This window comes from Lepisma saccharinum, chromosome 1 (assembly GCF_977018435.1).
Source record: "Lepisma saccharinum chromosome 1, izLepSacc3.1, whole genome shotgun sequence".
Lineage (NCBI taxonomy): Eukaryota > Metazoa > Arthropoda > Insecta > Zygentoma > Lepismatidae > Lepisma > Lepisma saccharinum.
In genome coordinates this window covers 13579956-13598370 of record NC_139229.1, presented here as the reverse complement: position 1 = coordinate 13598370, position 18415 = coordinate 13579956, and the positions used below count along the sequence as shown (strand labels likewise).

The following is an 18415-nucleotide window of genomic DNA, read 5'->3' as shown; positions in this document are numbered from 1 at the left end:
GAGGCCATGTTTTCATTAACATTAGATTATATTTCCATTAAATACGAGGGTTATAGCAAAAGTCACGGCAACTATTTTTCCCCACGATAATGCGGGTCAGGCAAGAAATTGTATACACTTGGAAGGTCACGATATATGCTAACGTTTAATGTATGGATTTTGAAAAACATGGATATCTGTATCAGGATAGAGAAAAATATATAATACGCGCAGTGACAGGTCGTCCTGAACGTTGCTTGTCTGCAGTTGCTTCTCTTCGACGCCCGAATTCTCCTGCCCACCTCGCGACAGTTTGGTATTGTGGAGCATCATTTCCTGAAGTTTCCACTAGCTCAATGTGACATTCTCTCGCATTCCTTCCGCGGAGAACTGCAATTTTCACATAAGAACGTTGTTCACGCCGGGACACATTCATCCTGCAGGACTGTTAAACGCGCACTGACTTCGGATCAAACTTTAAACAGTAGGTCCAGTCCCGAATAGCCTTAGTGTACATAAAGTGAACTTAAAACACCAAATCAATCAATCAACAAAAATTGTAAGGCAAACTGTATACAGCACAAGTTTACATGAGGTATAACTCTTATATTCAAAACGACCTCAAGGCTGGAACACTAATCAAATCAGCTTCGAAACGTTATTTTTGTTATTTTAGAGATGGCGCCTCCTGTATACACTTGCACTAGTGAAGAGGAGTGGTTTTTGCCCTCTCTCAGCCTAAAACTTACAGAAATTTCTCTGCAAATGGAAATTCAATACCCCTGTGCATGCTTACCACACCAGCCAGTTTACTAATGGAGGAGAAAGTTCGACAATGGCCTCAGTTCGCAGGAAGATGGGAGGAAAGGCCTTCGCAGTGGCTCATAAGTGACTGCACGAGGACCCCAAAGGCTTATTCTTCTTAAGGTATACAGGCACTAACTCAAAGTTGAATAGGTCTGTGCGAAAATGCAGCAAACTTGTGCAACCCTACATACAGAGATCTATTAGATAAGAAACAAAAAATAATGTTCTCATTTGAGTATTCCTTGTATTTTACTCTTAATTTGGGGCGAAACAGCCACATCATATCAATCCAACCATTGTAACATCGGTCAACAGGGGATTTATAAATTCTGAGACTAGATTAACTTAAAACTGCAACCGGTTTAATGGAACACAAGTCAAGCATCGCAGTATTCGGATTGGTGACCGTCGCAATATCAGGTTCAATATACAACCATAAATTGAGTAAATCACTTAGGACAAGGGCAGAAGATATACAGAGACAAATATGTAATAGAATAGAAATGATCAGGTCTAGCTACTTGGACTCTCCTACTAAAGCTCTCGCCACGAAAACAGTCCAGTCAAGGTTGGAGCTTCCCCTTGCCTCCTCTACTCCCCTGGCCATCCAGGGTTGCCACACTTTTAAGCTGCTCCGTCAACACCTCGTGCGTTGTACGTATGCTGTCGATTTCGTCGGTTGAAATTGTTACTCGTTGGCAACACTGTATGTGGGTGGCGTGACCTTTACTGGACTGTTTTCGTGGCGAGAGCTCTAACTCCAGTGTAACACAATTTTAAATGCCCTATTAGATCGAGAGTAGCGAGAAAGGGAAAAATATTGAAACAAAGCAAACCGACATACGGTAAAGGGCCACAAATAACAAAACTAGATGGCAGGGCAACAAGCAGGGGCGGTTACTGGTATTGTTGCAGTGTTGCACAACGACCGGTTATTTTACCATGAAATTTCATTGGTTTCCTATTAAATATATTAAACGTAAACCTTGATTGCTTCAAAAAAGCTAATTCCATTATGATTCTTTAAAAAGAAGGCAAAAACCTGCGAGATTTCACCGTATATGAGTAGACGTATAGGTCGACGTTGCAGCGCCGGAGCACGGTCTGATCTCTACAGCGAGGAGTATGGGAGCTAGTATGTTCAACGCCGTTGTTCCTATCCTCGGACTCCTCGTTGCAGAGAATGTGCAACAAACCAAGTTCACCCACAAGGGAAGTTGACTTCACGGCGGACCGGCAGGAAACACTGGGATGTTAGTTATTTTTTACGCCGTTAGAGAGCAACAGCGTGCGAACAGTAGTCAAATTCTTACTGTCCCGTGTCGTAGAGCAACATACAAAATGTCCACGTTAGGCAAAGATAAATATTTTCTTTTGGGGAGAATTTTAAACTAATTAACAAACCTTACCACCAATTACCAATCCAAATTCAGTTTAACATATAACTTATCGTATACAACTGGAGTGCTAGTTATCTTCCCTGATGTTGTAGCGTGAGTGCTGGGACTAATTGTCTATTGCCATAGTTGCGATATTTAGTGTACTGTTGTTAAGTCGTGTTCCAAACGGTACCGATGCCAATGCTTGGAAATTTTAACAATTAAAAACTGTTCAAAATACTGATTAATATTATTGGGTGAGCCCAATTAGAAGCATCGGTTTATCAGAGTTTCCCTTCAAAATATTCGACAGTTGAATCTGAGCATTAAAGTACTTCTTACGTAACAAAAGAAAAAGCAATTTTGCACAATATTGTTGCCGAACAAATGGAAACTTCAAAGTTTACATGATAATTATACTACCTCGAAAGTATCACGTGGCATTTTGCGGATCCTGCGAAAGGGGCGGTACCGGTGAACAAAATGCAACCGATACTTTCCTATACCGATACATCGACATAGGCTCAGCCCGAATATAAATACATATAAAATTATAAATATATAGTATAATTACATTATAAATATATAAAAATTAAAATTATATACAGGGTGAACAGAAACTATAAGGACAAACTTCAGGAGGTGATTCCTGATAAGTAAAGGAACAAAAACGTTCATATCAACATATGTCCGGAAACACATATTTACCAAGGTACGAGGGCGGGCTGAAAAGTAATGCCTCCTATTTTTTTGTGACGGTTTAAAGACATTTTGGATTTTGAGCAACCATGAAATTGTACTCTTCAGGCTTCACCCCTTCTCCATTCCAAGTTTCAAACTTCTATCACTAGGGGTTGTTGAACTAGAGCGAGGAAAATGGCAGCATGTAACCATACTATGCCGGTACACCTGAAACTGCGGGTGGTGACAGCGTTTCTAACTGCAGAAAATGTGTCCCCCAATGGACATTCATCAGAGAATGAAGGCTTTTTATGGCATGAATGTGTAACGTCAGTATTGTATGATTTTGGGCTGTTTATGCTCAAAATGAAAACGCCTGCTGAGGAACTCTCAACGTGTGTGACAAGGAACTTCTTGAGAGTTAAGCGTTCCTCGGCAGGGGTTTTCATTGTGAGCAGGAACAGCCCAACATCGTACAGTACTGACGTTACAAATTCATTGCCATAAAAAAGCCTTCATTCTCTGATGAATGTCGATTGGGGGACACATTTTCTGCAGTTAGAAACTCTGTCACCACCCGCAGTTTCAGGTGCACCGGCATAGTATGGTTACATGCTGCCATTTTCCTCGCTCTAGTTCAGCAACCCCTGGTGATAGAAGTTTGAAACTTGGAATGGAGAAGGGGGGAAGGCTGAAGAGTACAATGCATGGTTGCTCAAAATCCAAAATGTCTTTAAACTGTCACAAAAAAATAGGAGGCATTACTTTTCAGCCAGCCCTCGTACCTTGGTAAATATGTGTTTCCGGACATATGTTGATATGAACGTTTTTGTTCCTTTACTTATCAGGAATCACCTCCTGAAGTTTGTCCCTATAGTTTCTGTTCACCCTGTATAAATAAATTATATATACAGGGTGTCATTTTAATGGCGCCCACGGACTACGGAAACGTATAGAGGACATCATAACAAACAACATTTCTTAGTAACGTTTTTCTCGTTGGTGCATCATTTCGGCGCTACAGTCGTTCAAAAAAGCCCGTTTTGCCGCCTGAATGCTGGCAACCGCACACAACATTTGATTGCATTTATGACGTCATATCCCGTTCTGAAGCGATGCGTTCCAGGGTTGCCAGGAACACTCATATTCTGTGAAAAATGACATAGCTACAATCAACCACATTATGTACCGTAAAAGAAAACGAGAAAACACGTTCTTTAACCTAACAGGAAGTAAACAGAATTCAAGTGGAAGTGGTCATATCGAATATTGTCTCGGCTTACATGTCAAATATTTACAAATGTTGTCTCGGCTTACATGTCAAATATTTACAAATGTAGTTACCAAGTTGGCATCTACAATTTAGTCTATCCACTTCGTCCTTCTGATACTAGTTGTCTGTGACGCACTGAACAGATGACAAGATAGAAATGATAGAACTCAAAATTCCAAAGGTAAGCAACACATAATATAATGTAGTATATTCAGGGCATTATGAGGCAAGTGACAAAAATGGTTGAAAAAACAGGGATATAAGTAGTAGTAATACAAGCTCTCCGACGACTGTGTTTGTCTATGCACCGGATACACATGTAATGTAATAGTTTGCAACTGTGAACAGGACAGTATATTCGCTACTGATTCATAATTAGATTGTTACTGTGGTTGTACGTGTTTTAGCCGTAATGTAACAACGTGAACCTCGGATACTTCCCTTATCAGCACAAAAGTACCACAAGGCATCTGGACACAAACCTGTAGATATCAAACCTTGCAACGAGATTTGCAAATATTTGACATGTAGCTGGGCGTAAACAGCCACACGTAAGCTCTAAGTCCCATAAAATGTATTGTTGTTGATATTTGACATGTAGGCTGAGACAAAGTCCGATATTGACACTTCATTTCGAATACGTTTTTATCATTTCTCATATCGTTGGTTCACTTCCCCCTTCCCCTGAGATGACTGATGACCTTCTGACTGGTAGGCTATGATGTTCGGTCTACTGGACGCGTTTCTCGCTTCGTTTTACACTTAATCATATGCTGGTAGTTTGTCAATTTTCACAAAACTTGTGTGTTCCTTACAACCCTGCCGTACGCTGTTTCGCCGCAGGATATGACATCAAGGATACGATCAAATGTTGTGTTGGGTTGCCAGCATCCAGGCGGCAAAACGGTCTTTTTTGAACGGCTGTAGCGCCGAAATGATGCACCAACGAGAAAAATGTTACTGAGAAAAGTTGTTTGTTTTGATGTCCTCCATACGAATCTGTGGTCCGTGGGCGCCATTAAAATGACACCCTGTATATTCGCTGCAACCACCAACATTCCGAACCAGGAGCCGCCACTGGCAACAAGTGTTTCCGAAACTTCAATAAAAATGAAGAAATGCCATGAATATTCCTGTCCTACCCTGTCCCTATTTCTCTTTTTATAGTAGTTTAAAAAAACAGAAACTAACAATGCAAATTAGAACGTGTTTAGACTGTTACCATGGTTTGACCACCATGGGTTCTAAATTTTGCTGTGCATCCTCTACACCAAAATAAGGCATGATAAATCATCACAATGCTTCCAAATGATAGGAAGGTTGCGTTCATTCGGAGGAGAAGCGTTCAGGAGAGTGACGAACTGCACCAGGGCCAGCTCGTCGAAGCCATCGACGACGATTGCGACGTAATAGTCATCTACGTTCCGGAGATCAAGGCAGAGGTCGGCTGGTGGATGTCTGTCGCCAACTATTTCCACTCGGCCTCACTCTTCTGCGGGTGGTCGGGCATCGTCTCCGCTCTCTCCGGCAACTCCACCGCCCTCTGTGCTGTAGTGGCTGGAATTTCCATGTACTATTCCAGCCTCTACTCCCTGATCTGGAGGTATAGTCCTTGCTATGACTATATCATAGACACCAACCCTTCTGGGATCGACAGGATCTCCTCTCATCTGCTCGAGCATGAGGATCCATTGGTTCTTGTGCGGACCAATGGCAGGCAGCGTCTCCTTCTGAACATTGGAGTGTCTTATGTTGCTGTGAGCATTGTTGGGTGGCGATTGTTAAGGTCGATGGAGTGAGTGTGGCCTAGAACAGTGGACTGAATCAGTTGTGTTGACGAAGAAGAGTGTACTGTAACCTTCCTCTTGAAGTATGTTTGATACTTAAAGGAAGCCATATTACATTGTATTTATTTATCTATTTTTTTGTTGTCATTCTACAGGGTACTGCACGGAACCACTTCACACCCATTCGAGTCTCCAAGCTCAAACATTTGCAATGGAATGTTATTTTAATGTGACAGCAATTGCAGACACACAATACGTAAAATATCCATCGTGGCAGTTTCGGCCCACAACAATCATCTGTTTCAATTCCCAATGTGTATTGGTAAGATAGTCTAAACCACTTTTTAATATGGAGATGATGACTTATGTTCACTTAAGTTTCAATTTGACTGCGTTTTTCACCTCACGATCCATATCTGAAGGCCCACTACCAAAGACAAATTACGGTTATACGTGTACTACTGGTCAGGGGCGCCGACTTGTCAAAATTATTGGGGGGGGGGGGCGGGCTCTGATCACTGAAATAAATCAATGAATGACTCACTCCCTCCCTTTTTAAAAATAAAAATTACGTCCTCGTATAGCAGTTTTTAAGCAGCTATTATATTCCTCATGCAAATGAAATGCAACATGAAAAATGTTTAGAAAATGTTTCAAAGTCTCTTTATGTCTTTTGTGTGAGTTCATTTGTTTTTTAGATAACAATTAACATTTTTATTGAAAAGTATATATTCACATTAAGAGACCAACCTAACAGTTTTATGCCGGCCTCGGTAGCCGAGCGTGTTGGGTAGTCGACTCAACTCGCTTTGATCCAGAGGTCTTGGGTTCGAGTCCCGGCGAGGGCATGGGTGTATTTTAATGTCCGCAACAGACATGTAATGGGTTGCATATAACCTTGGTGTTGACGTACCCATAAAATAACGAATATTTACAATATTTAACAGTTTTATTTAATTATTTACACAAATGCTAACACAAATCGCAGGAAAATAGTTTACTTTTTCGTTCTTGCTACAATATTTAACTTTATAAATTTAATTTTGCAATAATATAAAAATACCATGTACACTAAGATATAAAGTGACATACACAACAAAAATATATGAACATGATTTAAAAATAAAGCAGAAGTTATTGGGTTATTTTTTTATAAACTCATTAACGAGCGGTCTCAGGTCCAAATTATCAAGCACAGTTTGATGTATGTGGAGTACCGCTAAGCTGCTTAGTCTCTTCTGCCTCATTGTAGATCTCAAATATGTCTTTAGTCGGCTAATAGCACTGAATGACCTTTCGGCTGTGGCTGTCCTCACTATCGTGAGGACCATTATGAATTTGGCAACTTCAAGCAGAAGCTCCTGGAGGGTACTGTCTTCCAAAAGAAACTTCCTTATGTCACGCATGGTAGTTAGAACCACTTTCTTCTGTTTGGCGATATCACCAAGCATGGACATGTGTAAGGAGAGCCTATCGGCATCCAAATCTTGGCGAAAGAATTCTCGCGTTTGCTGAAAGTTTGTTGTGCAACTGTTCACAGTTGAGATGCATTCTTTCTCTAAGGCTGTTATTTTTTGTAGTCCTGTAGATTCATGTCCTTGTTTAACACATGATTTTGCTGTGTCACACACGTCAGTGTATCTTGATTTATAATACTATTTTGGAGTGTAGAACTTGTGATGTTTGGCAGCATCAGGATTTTCAAGTCTCTTAGGGACGTGACGTTGCCGGAGCAATTCTGGCTCATCAACGAGGCTGGGTTTGCCCTCTGTGCATTTCAGCCAGAACTGCTCAAAACACATTCGCTTTTCTTGAAAGATGTCAATCAAGTATTTTAGTTTTGATTCCACTTCTGTAGCACCAATGCGTGGAGACTGAATCTTACAGTTTAGCTCTTCTATTGACCCATCACATGGCAGTAGAGGGAGAGAAAGAAAAATGTCTTGAAGTGAAGCATTGTCTCCAGGTATCCAGCATATTTTAATGCTGCGTCAGTAGAATCTTCTTCAGAAAATTTCTCAAGAAAATTTAGAAGGTTTTCATAGTTCCATAAGATCTGTAGCACACTGGAGGCTCTCAACGTCCACCGACGAGGGCAAAGTGGCCGCAGTCCAGCCTTCTCATTCACGTCAATAATATTCCTAAATATTTGCATTCTTTTAGGAGATTCCCAAACAGTCTTTAACAAGTCCTTGGCTAAATTCATTATGTCTATGATTAATATATGTATAATAGTAAATAATAATTATATACTTAGTATATAGTAATAATTCATGTGTTTTTCTGTCTCCGGTCATAGCCTCCCCTCCCCAAAGTTGATGGTTAGCAGTCTCAGTCCCCCCAAAGTTAACGGTCTAGAACATTCCAAATGTGTATTTAAAGTTACGTTCATGTGGCACAATTCAGAGAACTTTACAAGAGAAGAAAAATAATACATTAGATCCTCTTAAGCAAAATTATTTGGGGGGGCTCTGCCCCCACATCATTAACATTGGGGGGGGGGGCTCGAGCCCCCCTAAGCCCCATGGAGTCGGCGCCTATGCTACTGGGCTTCGAGCGTATACCGTCTGTTGGAACGTTATTCGCTCGAACGAAGCAGCTCTCAATTCCGTACGCTATCTAGCGTCGTCCGTGTGAACTATTTGGCGCTCGAGCGAAACCCTCTCTTCCTGTAGCACTCTAGTGCAAATATAAAGGTACGACCCTCCTCTTAGCATTGGTTACCTTGCTTCTGGCTCTAGACACTAAAGACCCAGACATTTGCAGTTATTGGGTCAAACAGCTGCTGCTTGCTTTTCTCTCGCATTTTTATTTCTCTTCCTTTCCATTTTCCTCTCTTCTTTATCCCCCTCTCTCTCTGTTTCTTTCTTCTTAAATTTCCCTTCTGTCGTCCCGGATGGCGTAGTGGTAACGTCGTCGTCTTTTAATCAAAGGGTGAAGACACATAGTGGTTCGAAACTCATTTTAAACTTTAGTTCCAGTCGCGATTAGCCTTCTTGTCCATAAAATGGACTTAAAAACAAACTGAACTTCACAGTCCTCATCCTTTGTTTCATAATTTATTTTCCTCTCCTCTTTAAGACACTCTTATTTTCTAATAATACATTTGAGTTCTTGTTTTGACTACACTTTATGCACAGATAGACTAATCACGACTGGACCTACAGTTTAAAATGGAATCCGAACTACATTATACCTTCACCGGGTATCGAACTCCTTGATTACAAGGCGACGAATATCATACAACACTGACGGGTTGTAATGAATACATTGACTTTCAACGGAATCGTTACAACCTGGCAGTGTCTGTACATGTAGGCTACACATTCTTTAAAAGACAAACTTTCGATTTTGAACCCCTTGTGAAAAATTTCCTGCGGGCACCCTTGTTTGTATATATATACTACAAGGCACGTCCAGAAAGTAAGTTCCGTTTGGTAATAAAATTAAATTGTGTACAGATACAGAAAAGTTATTTATTACACAAAATTCTACAACTCTTAAACTACTTTTCCACATAACTGCCGAAATTTTGCAGGCATTTGTCATAGCGTGGCACAAGTTTTTGTATACCTTCTTCATAGAAATTTGCCGCCTGTGTCTTCAACCAGTTGGAAACAGTTTCTTTCAGCTCGTCGTCATTGTTGAAGTGTTGACCGCCAAGGAAAGACTTGAGATGTAAGAACAGATGAAAGTCGCTAGGAGCGAGGTCAGGGCTGTACGGAGGATGGTCAAACACGTCCCAGCCAAATCCCTGTAGGAGGTTTTTCGTCACATTTGCAGTGTGTGGTCGTGCGTTGTCGTGAAGAAAAACAACACCTTTTGACAGCAATCCTCGGCGCTTATTCTGTATTGCGCGGCGCAATTTCCGAAGTGTCTCGCAATAAGCATCTGGTGTGATTGTTTGACCACGCGGTAAGAAATCAATGAGTAAGATGCCTTTCCAGTCCCAGAACACTGTGCACATCATTTTTCGAGGTGTCAAGATTTGCTTCGGCTTAACCTTTGCTGGGGATGAAGTGTGCCTCCATTCCATTGATTGCCGCTTACTTTCAGGGGTGTCGTAAGAAACCCAAGTTTCATCTCCTGTGACTATCTGTGTCAGAAATTCTTCGCCGCTTTCAGCATAACTGGTCAAAAACTGAAGTGCACTACCCATCCGTTTTGTTTTGTGTTGCTCAGTAAGAATCTTTGGTACCCAACGTGAGCAAAGTTTACGAAATTTCAGTTTTTCGGTAACAATTTCATGCATTAGTGATCGTGAAATTTGGGGAAATTCCATAACGAGAGCACTAATTGTAAACATTCGGTTTTCCTGGATCTTGTCATCAATCGCGTGAACCAGTTCTTCTGTAACCAAAGATGGACGCCCACTTCGTTCTTCATCGTGCACATCACTACGTCCGTCATTGAACTGTTGGACCCATCTTCTCACCATTGAATCACTCATCGCATTTGGTCCGTAAACATCGCAAATTTGCCGATAAATTTCACATGGTTTCACTTTCCTCGCATTCAGAAAACGAATCACAGATCTGATTTCACAAGCGGCGGGATTTTCAATCAACACCGACATTGTAAAGAAGCACAATAAAGCGTACGTGACTGACAGCGATCTCCAAATGGCTCACGTTTCTTCTCCTTGATACAGAGCGTCTACCGCGCATGTGCGGAACTGCGATCGCAGCGCTGCAGCGGAGATAAATTGAAACGGAACTTACTTTCTGGACGTGCCTTGTATATATATATTTTTTCTTAAAAATGAACCCGAATAATATTAGTGTCTTGTGGCTGAGGCTCTGAAAACTTTCATCTCGAAAAACTCTGTGAAAAATCGCTCTTTCTGAGAACGACGTGTCCGCTGACATGAAGGTACAAATGATTTGAACGTAAAACAAATGAGGATGCCACAAAAGAACCCGCGGTGCTCTGAACTAAAGTTGTTTGACCATTACAACTAATTGTTCCGAACTCCCGCAAGTGACAGGTGAGTTTATTTCACTCCTGTTTGTGTGCTCCGTTAAGCCCGGGGTTGGGCATGTAACCACAGGCTCTATGCCTTCTCAGCACGACAAACACTAAAGCCTAAAGCTGGTTTGGAGTTGGATCAGCTTGAACCCGTGAGCGTTCTACTTACTCGGTGACAGGCCCTCATGGAGGGCTTCTCCGATGCCTTAGTAGTAACGTCGTCGCCTTGTAATCCCGGGTTCGATACTAGCTGGAGGTACATAGTGGTTTGTATCCTACTTTAAACTGTAGGTCCAGTCCCTATTAAGCTTTCCGTGCATGAAGAAAAGCCTCAAAAACAGCCCTGATTGTGCATCGATTGATTGATTGATTTGGTGTTTTATGTCCACTTTATGCACAGTAAGGGACTGGACCTACAGTTTAAAGTATAATCCGAACCACTATGTGTCTCCACCGGGTACGGGACCCCTTGATTACAAGGCGACGGCGCTACCACTACGCCATCGGGGAGGCCCTTTTTATGCATCGAATTCGAGGTGAAGAATACGTATACAATGTACAGTGGGATGCATAAGTATTGCTCAGCAAATTGTCCATGACTATTTTCGTTGGTATTCATATTCATCCTTCGTATTCTTAAAGACTGTAATATTACGTATACTGGTTCAGAGGTTGTAAGCAGATTGCTTGGTGCTTTGTGTCCGTTCTTGAAGCTCTCATTGCATAAAACAAAGGGAGTAAACATGGTGATGGACAATTTGCTTGGTAATACTTACGGATCCCACTGTACACCAGGCTTGAGGATAACTCCTGCACTTGTAAAGACCAGTGAGTGCTCCGTGCGGTGCGAGCTTCACGCCTGCATCTCAAGACCAGTAAACAGCAGAGCGGGAGTTGAAATGTTAAAAAATAACTGCTTTTCACAGAACCACAACCTGTTTCTTCTGCTATGACTACAATGTCACTCTGCACTGTCACTCACGTATGAGATGACAAAGAGATTTCACACTGCTCGAACGCGACCGACGAAGCCTCCTGCCTCGCTCACTCCCTCCTTTCCGCCACTCTTAGAACGCCACTGTACCGGCGTGTTTTCCAGGGCTGTTTTCCGTTAGGAATGATCTCATTAACGATATCAAATTTGCTTTTTTGGCCATTCTTAACGGTGAGATAGCAACACTTCCAATAGAGTAATTATTATATTCATATTTCCACAAAAACTGCCATACGAATTGACAACTACCAGAATCGGCAAGACTAGAATCACCATTCCTATCTTCATTCAATGAGAATTGATGTGGGTTGCCAAGGACCACGTTTCCCTTGGTAACAGAGGAAATATGCATCTCTGCTATGGATGATTTTGTTTCCTCCAATAATAATATGAAACAAATATTTCATTATATTTTCAAATGTCAGTGATTCCAAAGTTCATTAGTGCAGTTGCTGGCAAGAATATTGCGAAACTGACAGAATGTGTTTGTATTATTAGCAAGACAGAGAGAATGAAAGAAAAAAAAATACGAGAGATATAGAAAGAGAGCAGGAGATAAGTAAAAATTAGAGATACAGAGGAGACAAGAAACACAAAATAAGGAAGAAATCGAGGGAGAGTAAATATTGAAACGACAGAGGGAGAGAGAGAGAAACTAGTCGAAGGGAAATAAGAAGTGAGACAAAAAGATGGCGGACAAAATAGAGAAGAAAGAGAGAGAATAGGAAAATAAAAGGAATAAAGAAGTGACAGAGAGAAAGAAAAATGATAAACTAAAATAGAAAAAGCGAATAGAAATAAAACGTGAGAGGCAAAGAAAGTAGGATTAAATAAAGAAGAAAATGAGAAAAATGGAAAGGGAAGAAATAGTGGGAAACAGAGAAATAAAGAATGATTAATAAAGAAGAGTGAAGAAGTTAGTCAAGAGAAATAAAAAAGTGAATGACAGAAAGAGATAAGGTTGCAATATAGAAGAAAGACAGGGAAAGGGAAAAGAAGAGAAACAAGTGAGAGAGAGAAATGAAGAAAGAAAAGAGAAAAGGGAATGCAAGAGAAATAAAGAAGCGGGAATAAAGGTGAGATTGAGTTAGAAAGGGAGGAAAGAATAAAAAATAAAAAAATCAACACGTCGATTCAAAAATCAGACATCAATAACTTTCCTGCAGCACCTGGGAAGAAGGAGCAACAGATTCTCGAAGAAACTGCCTGTATTAGTGCACGTGGGTCATCTCTCCTGGGGAATTCTCATCCCGAAGATGGGAAAATCTACATCATTGCAACAAGGCAATGTCGTTTCATCATTATCTCTTTCAGAAAGAGTTGATACAATGTTGCTTGAAGTTCATACGTACGTAAAACCCGACAAGTATTAATGTAATTTCTATAAAATCAGGGAAATATGTTGTAATTCGGGAAAACTGCTTGGAAATGAATTATATATTCGATAGAATGGAGGAATATAAATGTTTGAAAATACATCTGATTGAGAAATTAAATTATTAAATATTATTTGATGTTTTATTTTAGTTATTATTAATAATAATAACAAATGTGTATTTATCTCTTCCCAAGAAAGTGAATTTCCTTGGAAATATATTTATTTTCTCTTTACACCTGAATTCATTTGTGGATGGCACCCCCTCGTCCCCTCAATGCCAACAGTTTAATTTGCTTACTAATGCAACCATTGCTGTTTTCCTAACAGATTTCACCATATTTATAAAATATTAATAATTATTCTTGTCCGCTGTATGGACTAAATGAATGTGCTGCATTCTGAGAATAGCTATTGGTTTTTCGAATTGCAGCTGTGCAGAATTCTTCCTCCTAAGAATATAGTGCGTGGTATAAAGCCTCATTACTCATCGTAGCTACTATATTGAAGTTGCGGGAACTTTATATTATGAGCTGTACAGCAACAACCAATGTATTCATGCGCAAAATTACACCAGAACTGACGCATTGAAAATGAACTCTTTCTCGAGTCACGCGGTTTTGCTTACATTAACTTCGTTCTTATAGCGGATGGAGAATGTAAAATAGATCATCTCAACAGGAAACAATGAGTCTTTTCATCTGGTTCAGATCAAGTGAAAATCTTAAGCAATCAAGTTCACATTCCACCTCCTGCGTCCATAGATGCATTTAATAATATATCAGAAAACTTTGAGTTAAACAAGAAAAAAAATGTCATGTCAATACAGAGACGACAAAAAAAATTTCATCTGACATTTATAAAAGCAGTCAACGTATTGGAATTTTTCCCCAGCCGCGTTCGATAATAAGGCTTATTAAAAATTTTAAAAAACAAAAAACATTCGGTTCGATCTCTTGTGAAATGTATGATATGATCCCGCGGAGACAAAAGCTTTTGAAGCTTCGTGGAAAAATGATGTATATTTCATTTCGTGGGACGACAATGGTTTCCAAATCAATTAGTACGAGCTCAAAGGAATCATTATTTTACGTGTCGAAAATGATGGAAGTTTCTGGAATCATGTTACGTCATCGTTGCTCCCACCGACAACAACAACAATGGACATTTGTTCAGAGTTTCAAGGTTCAAAAATATTAAAATTATTGTGTTAACTAGGACATAAATGTGTAACCGGGGGTGCCCATAGCCCCCAAGGCCTATGACGCACTCCCTCCCAAAAGGTAGAACATTCGTCCCCCCATCCTTTATGCCGAATTATTTACTACAATTATTTTGGTCAGACAAAATTTGCGGAACAATATAATACAGACATATTTAAGCAATATATGTTTAATTTAGGTACTTGAGGCTCACTTTCATGCAGGCTTGTTACAGGTCTATAATGGTTTGTATTGGGTTCCGCTGCAGGACCGGAATATTTTTTTTCTCGCACAATTTAAATTCGGTCCAAGTTGCGTATTGTTACATTGAAAAAAGGTTCCTGGACCGTATATTAATTGTTCCTGAAAAAAAAAGGTTCCTGGACCGTATTTAAATTGATGCGGGGAAAAAGGTTCCTGGACCGAATTGAAATTCTTCCCTAAAAAAGGTCCTTGGACCGAATTGAAATTCATTCTGGAAAAAAGGTTCATGGACCGAATTTAAATTCATCCGTAGAAAAGGTTCCCGGACCGTATTTAAATTGATCCGGAAAATAAGTTCCTGGACCTAATTGATATGCTATAAATATGAAAAGGTTATACACCGTCTAGAACTCATTTACGTTTGCTGATTTTCTCTTCCAGTCAGGGATTGAATTTATTTACTATTCCTGGACCAGGGTTGACCGATTAAAAGTTGCCTTCTAAAAATGTCCACGAGTTCGTTTTACATTGGAATGTCACACTGCGGTTGTAGAAAACGTAGCGCAGAGAATAAATCTCTCGTGGCCAGGTTCAAAAACTCCCTTGTCGAAGAGTTCCTGTACATAATGCAATGGACTATATGGCGTCAAACTGAGTTCAAACAAACCCGTTACGTGTTGCTTCGGTATCTGATCCAGGGACCGCAGTCAATAGCAGCCGTCGATGAGGTAACGTGAGGCTGCTGTGTTCCCAGCAGATATTACAACAGGGAACGGCAGTGCTGCTACAACCAAGTAAAGGAACGCGCGCGAGAGAATGGGGCTACATGGAGAGTGGTAACGTGACTGCAGCGTTTGCGTTTCGCCCATTTCTACCTTGTACCTTAGATTCTCGAGACAGCCAGCACCTGGATTAGTCTTTCATGCTCACAAGTGGATAATTGTTTATCGCCAGGTCCGTGTTCTCGATTCTTGCATCGAGCTTTTGGTATGCAGTTTTCCTTTTCTTTCCCTCAAAATTTAACTGTGATCTCATGTACACGAAGCCTGCATTTCCGCTTCTTTCTTCAAGGAAAGAACCACGTCTCCGACCCTGGCATATGGTCCTCCAAGTAGGTTGTTTAGGCGATTATGCCATCCTTCAACAGCATTCGTAGTTCGGTGCCGTCTCTCTTATTTTTTGCAATTCCTGTAAGTGACATGGGGAAATGTAAATTACTAGCTCACCTGATGTAAACTCTTCTCTACTTCGAGGCGCGCTTCATCCGGGCCTCCACATGAATGTTCAGTTACACTTCACTGTCCCTACTTTTCATTGTCCCGTGACATTTCTTCGATTGCTCCCGGAGACATTGCCAAGGGTAAGGCCGTCTCCTGTACTCCTGTACTGCCGCTATGTGTAGCCTTCATAGTTCGCGCGAGACTTGCCCTTAGTAGTTGTAAGAATCTCCATAGTGCACCACACAAAAGTCACACCTGAAATGAAATAAATAGTTGGTAGCGAAGGGGTGCATTGCTCTCAGCGGTGAGTCATACGCAGGTGCGCTTCTTTCCTCCAGGAACCTGAGCGCAAATTTCGCAACATTCCATTTGAGCGTAATTTTCACGGAGCGCATTTTTCATACAATCCATTATTAGTGTACTAAACCTTTCTCTTAGCAGTTTGTCTGCTTGACTAACCCTGTATTAATGCGAACAGCACGCCCCTCCCTTCTAAAGGCATAAGAGGTGGTGTTTCATTTCAACCCTATCGCCGCGATCACTCACAGGTAGGTAGAGAAACCGTACATAATAATCATAACTAAAAATCAATAACAAGTCAATGAAACGAAACGATCCCCCCAATTTTTGTGTGAAGATATAGAATTGGGTCAAAAATTTTGCCCCCCCCCAAAAAAAAAATATTTCCATGACGCGCCTGCGTCATGAAACCCCCATGTGGGCACCCCTGTATCTACCCAACTGGTATAACTAACGCAACAAAATGTTTGTAGAACTCCCAAGTTTATATACAAGTATTTGTAATAATTGCTGTGTGTCTGCTAGAAGTTACGTAAAATTTTTACAGTATTCCGCCGTTAAAATTTAACAAGTCTGGCTGTAAATTTACAGAAACGGCACGAAACCGGTTTCTTTCTTGAGCGCATGCGCATTCACGTCACGTCAAGGAAACATGGCGTCGGTAACCGCTTGGAATATTTAACACACACACTCATACATATTATATATGTGATTGGTCTATAGTGTACGTTGACACACTGCTTGCTAATTTACAAAACGATAATTTGATTATTTTATCATGCATAGGGATAATTTAATTTGATTTGATATTGTTGTTTCTTAACGTCACCTCTATCAGTTTTGGCTAATCGCGGCGATGAGGATGAGTGGTGATGTGATGTAATTGATGAAGGGACACTCGTAAAGAATACCTATGGCAAGGTCGGGATTTGAACCCTCGACACCTGGCGTTGTAGCATTGACATGTCCTTAACTCATTTTTCATTCATTCAAAATCGCGAAATAACGACAGCTTATCATAAAATGCGAATTGTGACCTTTTCCCGCAACTTTCAACACATTTTGTACTTTAAACACAAAAAAAATTCGCGAAAATTTAACATTATTATGTTTTGGGCTTTAAAAATAAAAATCACTATACTTACGCATATATAACGTTTTACGTTTACGTTTTCGAAACTTTTATGCAAGAGAAATCTATTGTGCGTGTTATACATGGAATAATACCGACAGGTACGTGAAAATTAATGTTTTCCATGATTTTTCACCTTCTATCAGAACATTTTACGTCACCGAGAAAAGTGGATCGGTTTTACCGGGAGATGGAGGGCACACTTACCACCACTCCGGAATTGTCTCGCCGAGAAATAACACAAAGTAACGTCCTCAGAACTCGTTTCCAATGTAGAAACTGCAGCGTGTAGACGTAGGCCATGTGATCTATAATTTAAAATATTTGTTTAAAAACACAGTTTAGGTATATTTGACATAAAAGTGTGTTAAAATAAAAAAAATCCGCGAATATTGGTAAAATAACACAAGAAAAGTTTTAAAAAAATGGAAAAAAGTTAGAAATAAAAGTCGTTGTATGTCGAAATCGTTGCATGGTCTTGTTAAACCTGAAACAGTAATTATGCAAAACATACATACTACATAAGATTTACCACATGAAACGATAACCATTTAATTTCTGCTTTTCTATTTACATAGTCACTCGGGAGAATACGCCCAACTTTTCTTTTGGCGGTTTATATCTTCGCTAAATGAAGAAGTGTCTCAGTGAAAAGATGTCAAATGAAAGCTACATGTTTTGTTATTGTTACTTACAAGTTTTATTACTGTAAGTCTTATAGCAAAAGAACCATAGAAAAATAAACGTCAATTTGGGCAAATCACCCCGTGTTCAGGGTAAAATGCACACCCATTAGGGGTAAAATGCCCAATACAAAAAGCAATTGTTGTAATACTTGACATGACATATTAAAGAGAAAATAATACACAGCATTAACTGGAAAATTATTAACGTTTGTTTTGTAAAGAGAACATCATTTGTTTTGAATGTACCATAGCCTCTTTTACTGTTTACATTTGTGAGAAATTGACACATGGACGTGAATTTGATACATATTTCATGCATCCACATACTTCAACGAATACACTGAATCCAGTCACATTGTGTTCCTTTCTTGTCATAATAATGGCCATGGGCATATTGTAATTAATTTCTGTGGGCATATCACCCCACA

At 40.2% G+C, this 18415-nt stretch overlaps 2 protein-coding genes across 2 annotated transcripts in view; both read left to right on the top strand.

Moving 5' to 3' along the window:
* Nucleotides 1-18415, top strand: part of LOC145984970 (sex peptide receptor-like) — a 215909-nt gene that overhangs the window by 64347 nt on the left and 133147 nt on the right. The gene's annotated exons all lie outside the window — the stretch shown is intronic.
* Nucleotides 5418-5918, top strand: LOC145995288 (transmembrane protein 11 homolog, mitochondrial-like). The gene has a single exon (XM_083131922.1). It carries the CDS (start codon nt 5418-5420, stop codon nt 5916-5918), a length of 501 nt encoding a protein of 166 aa, XP_082988048.1.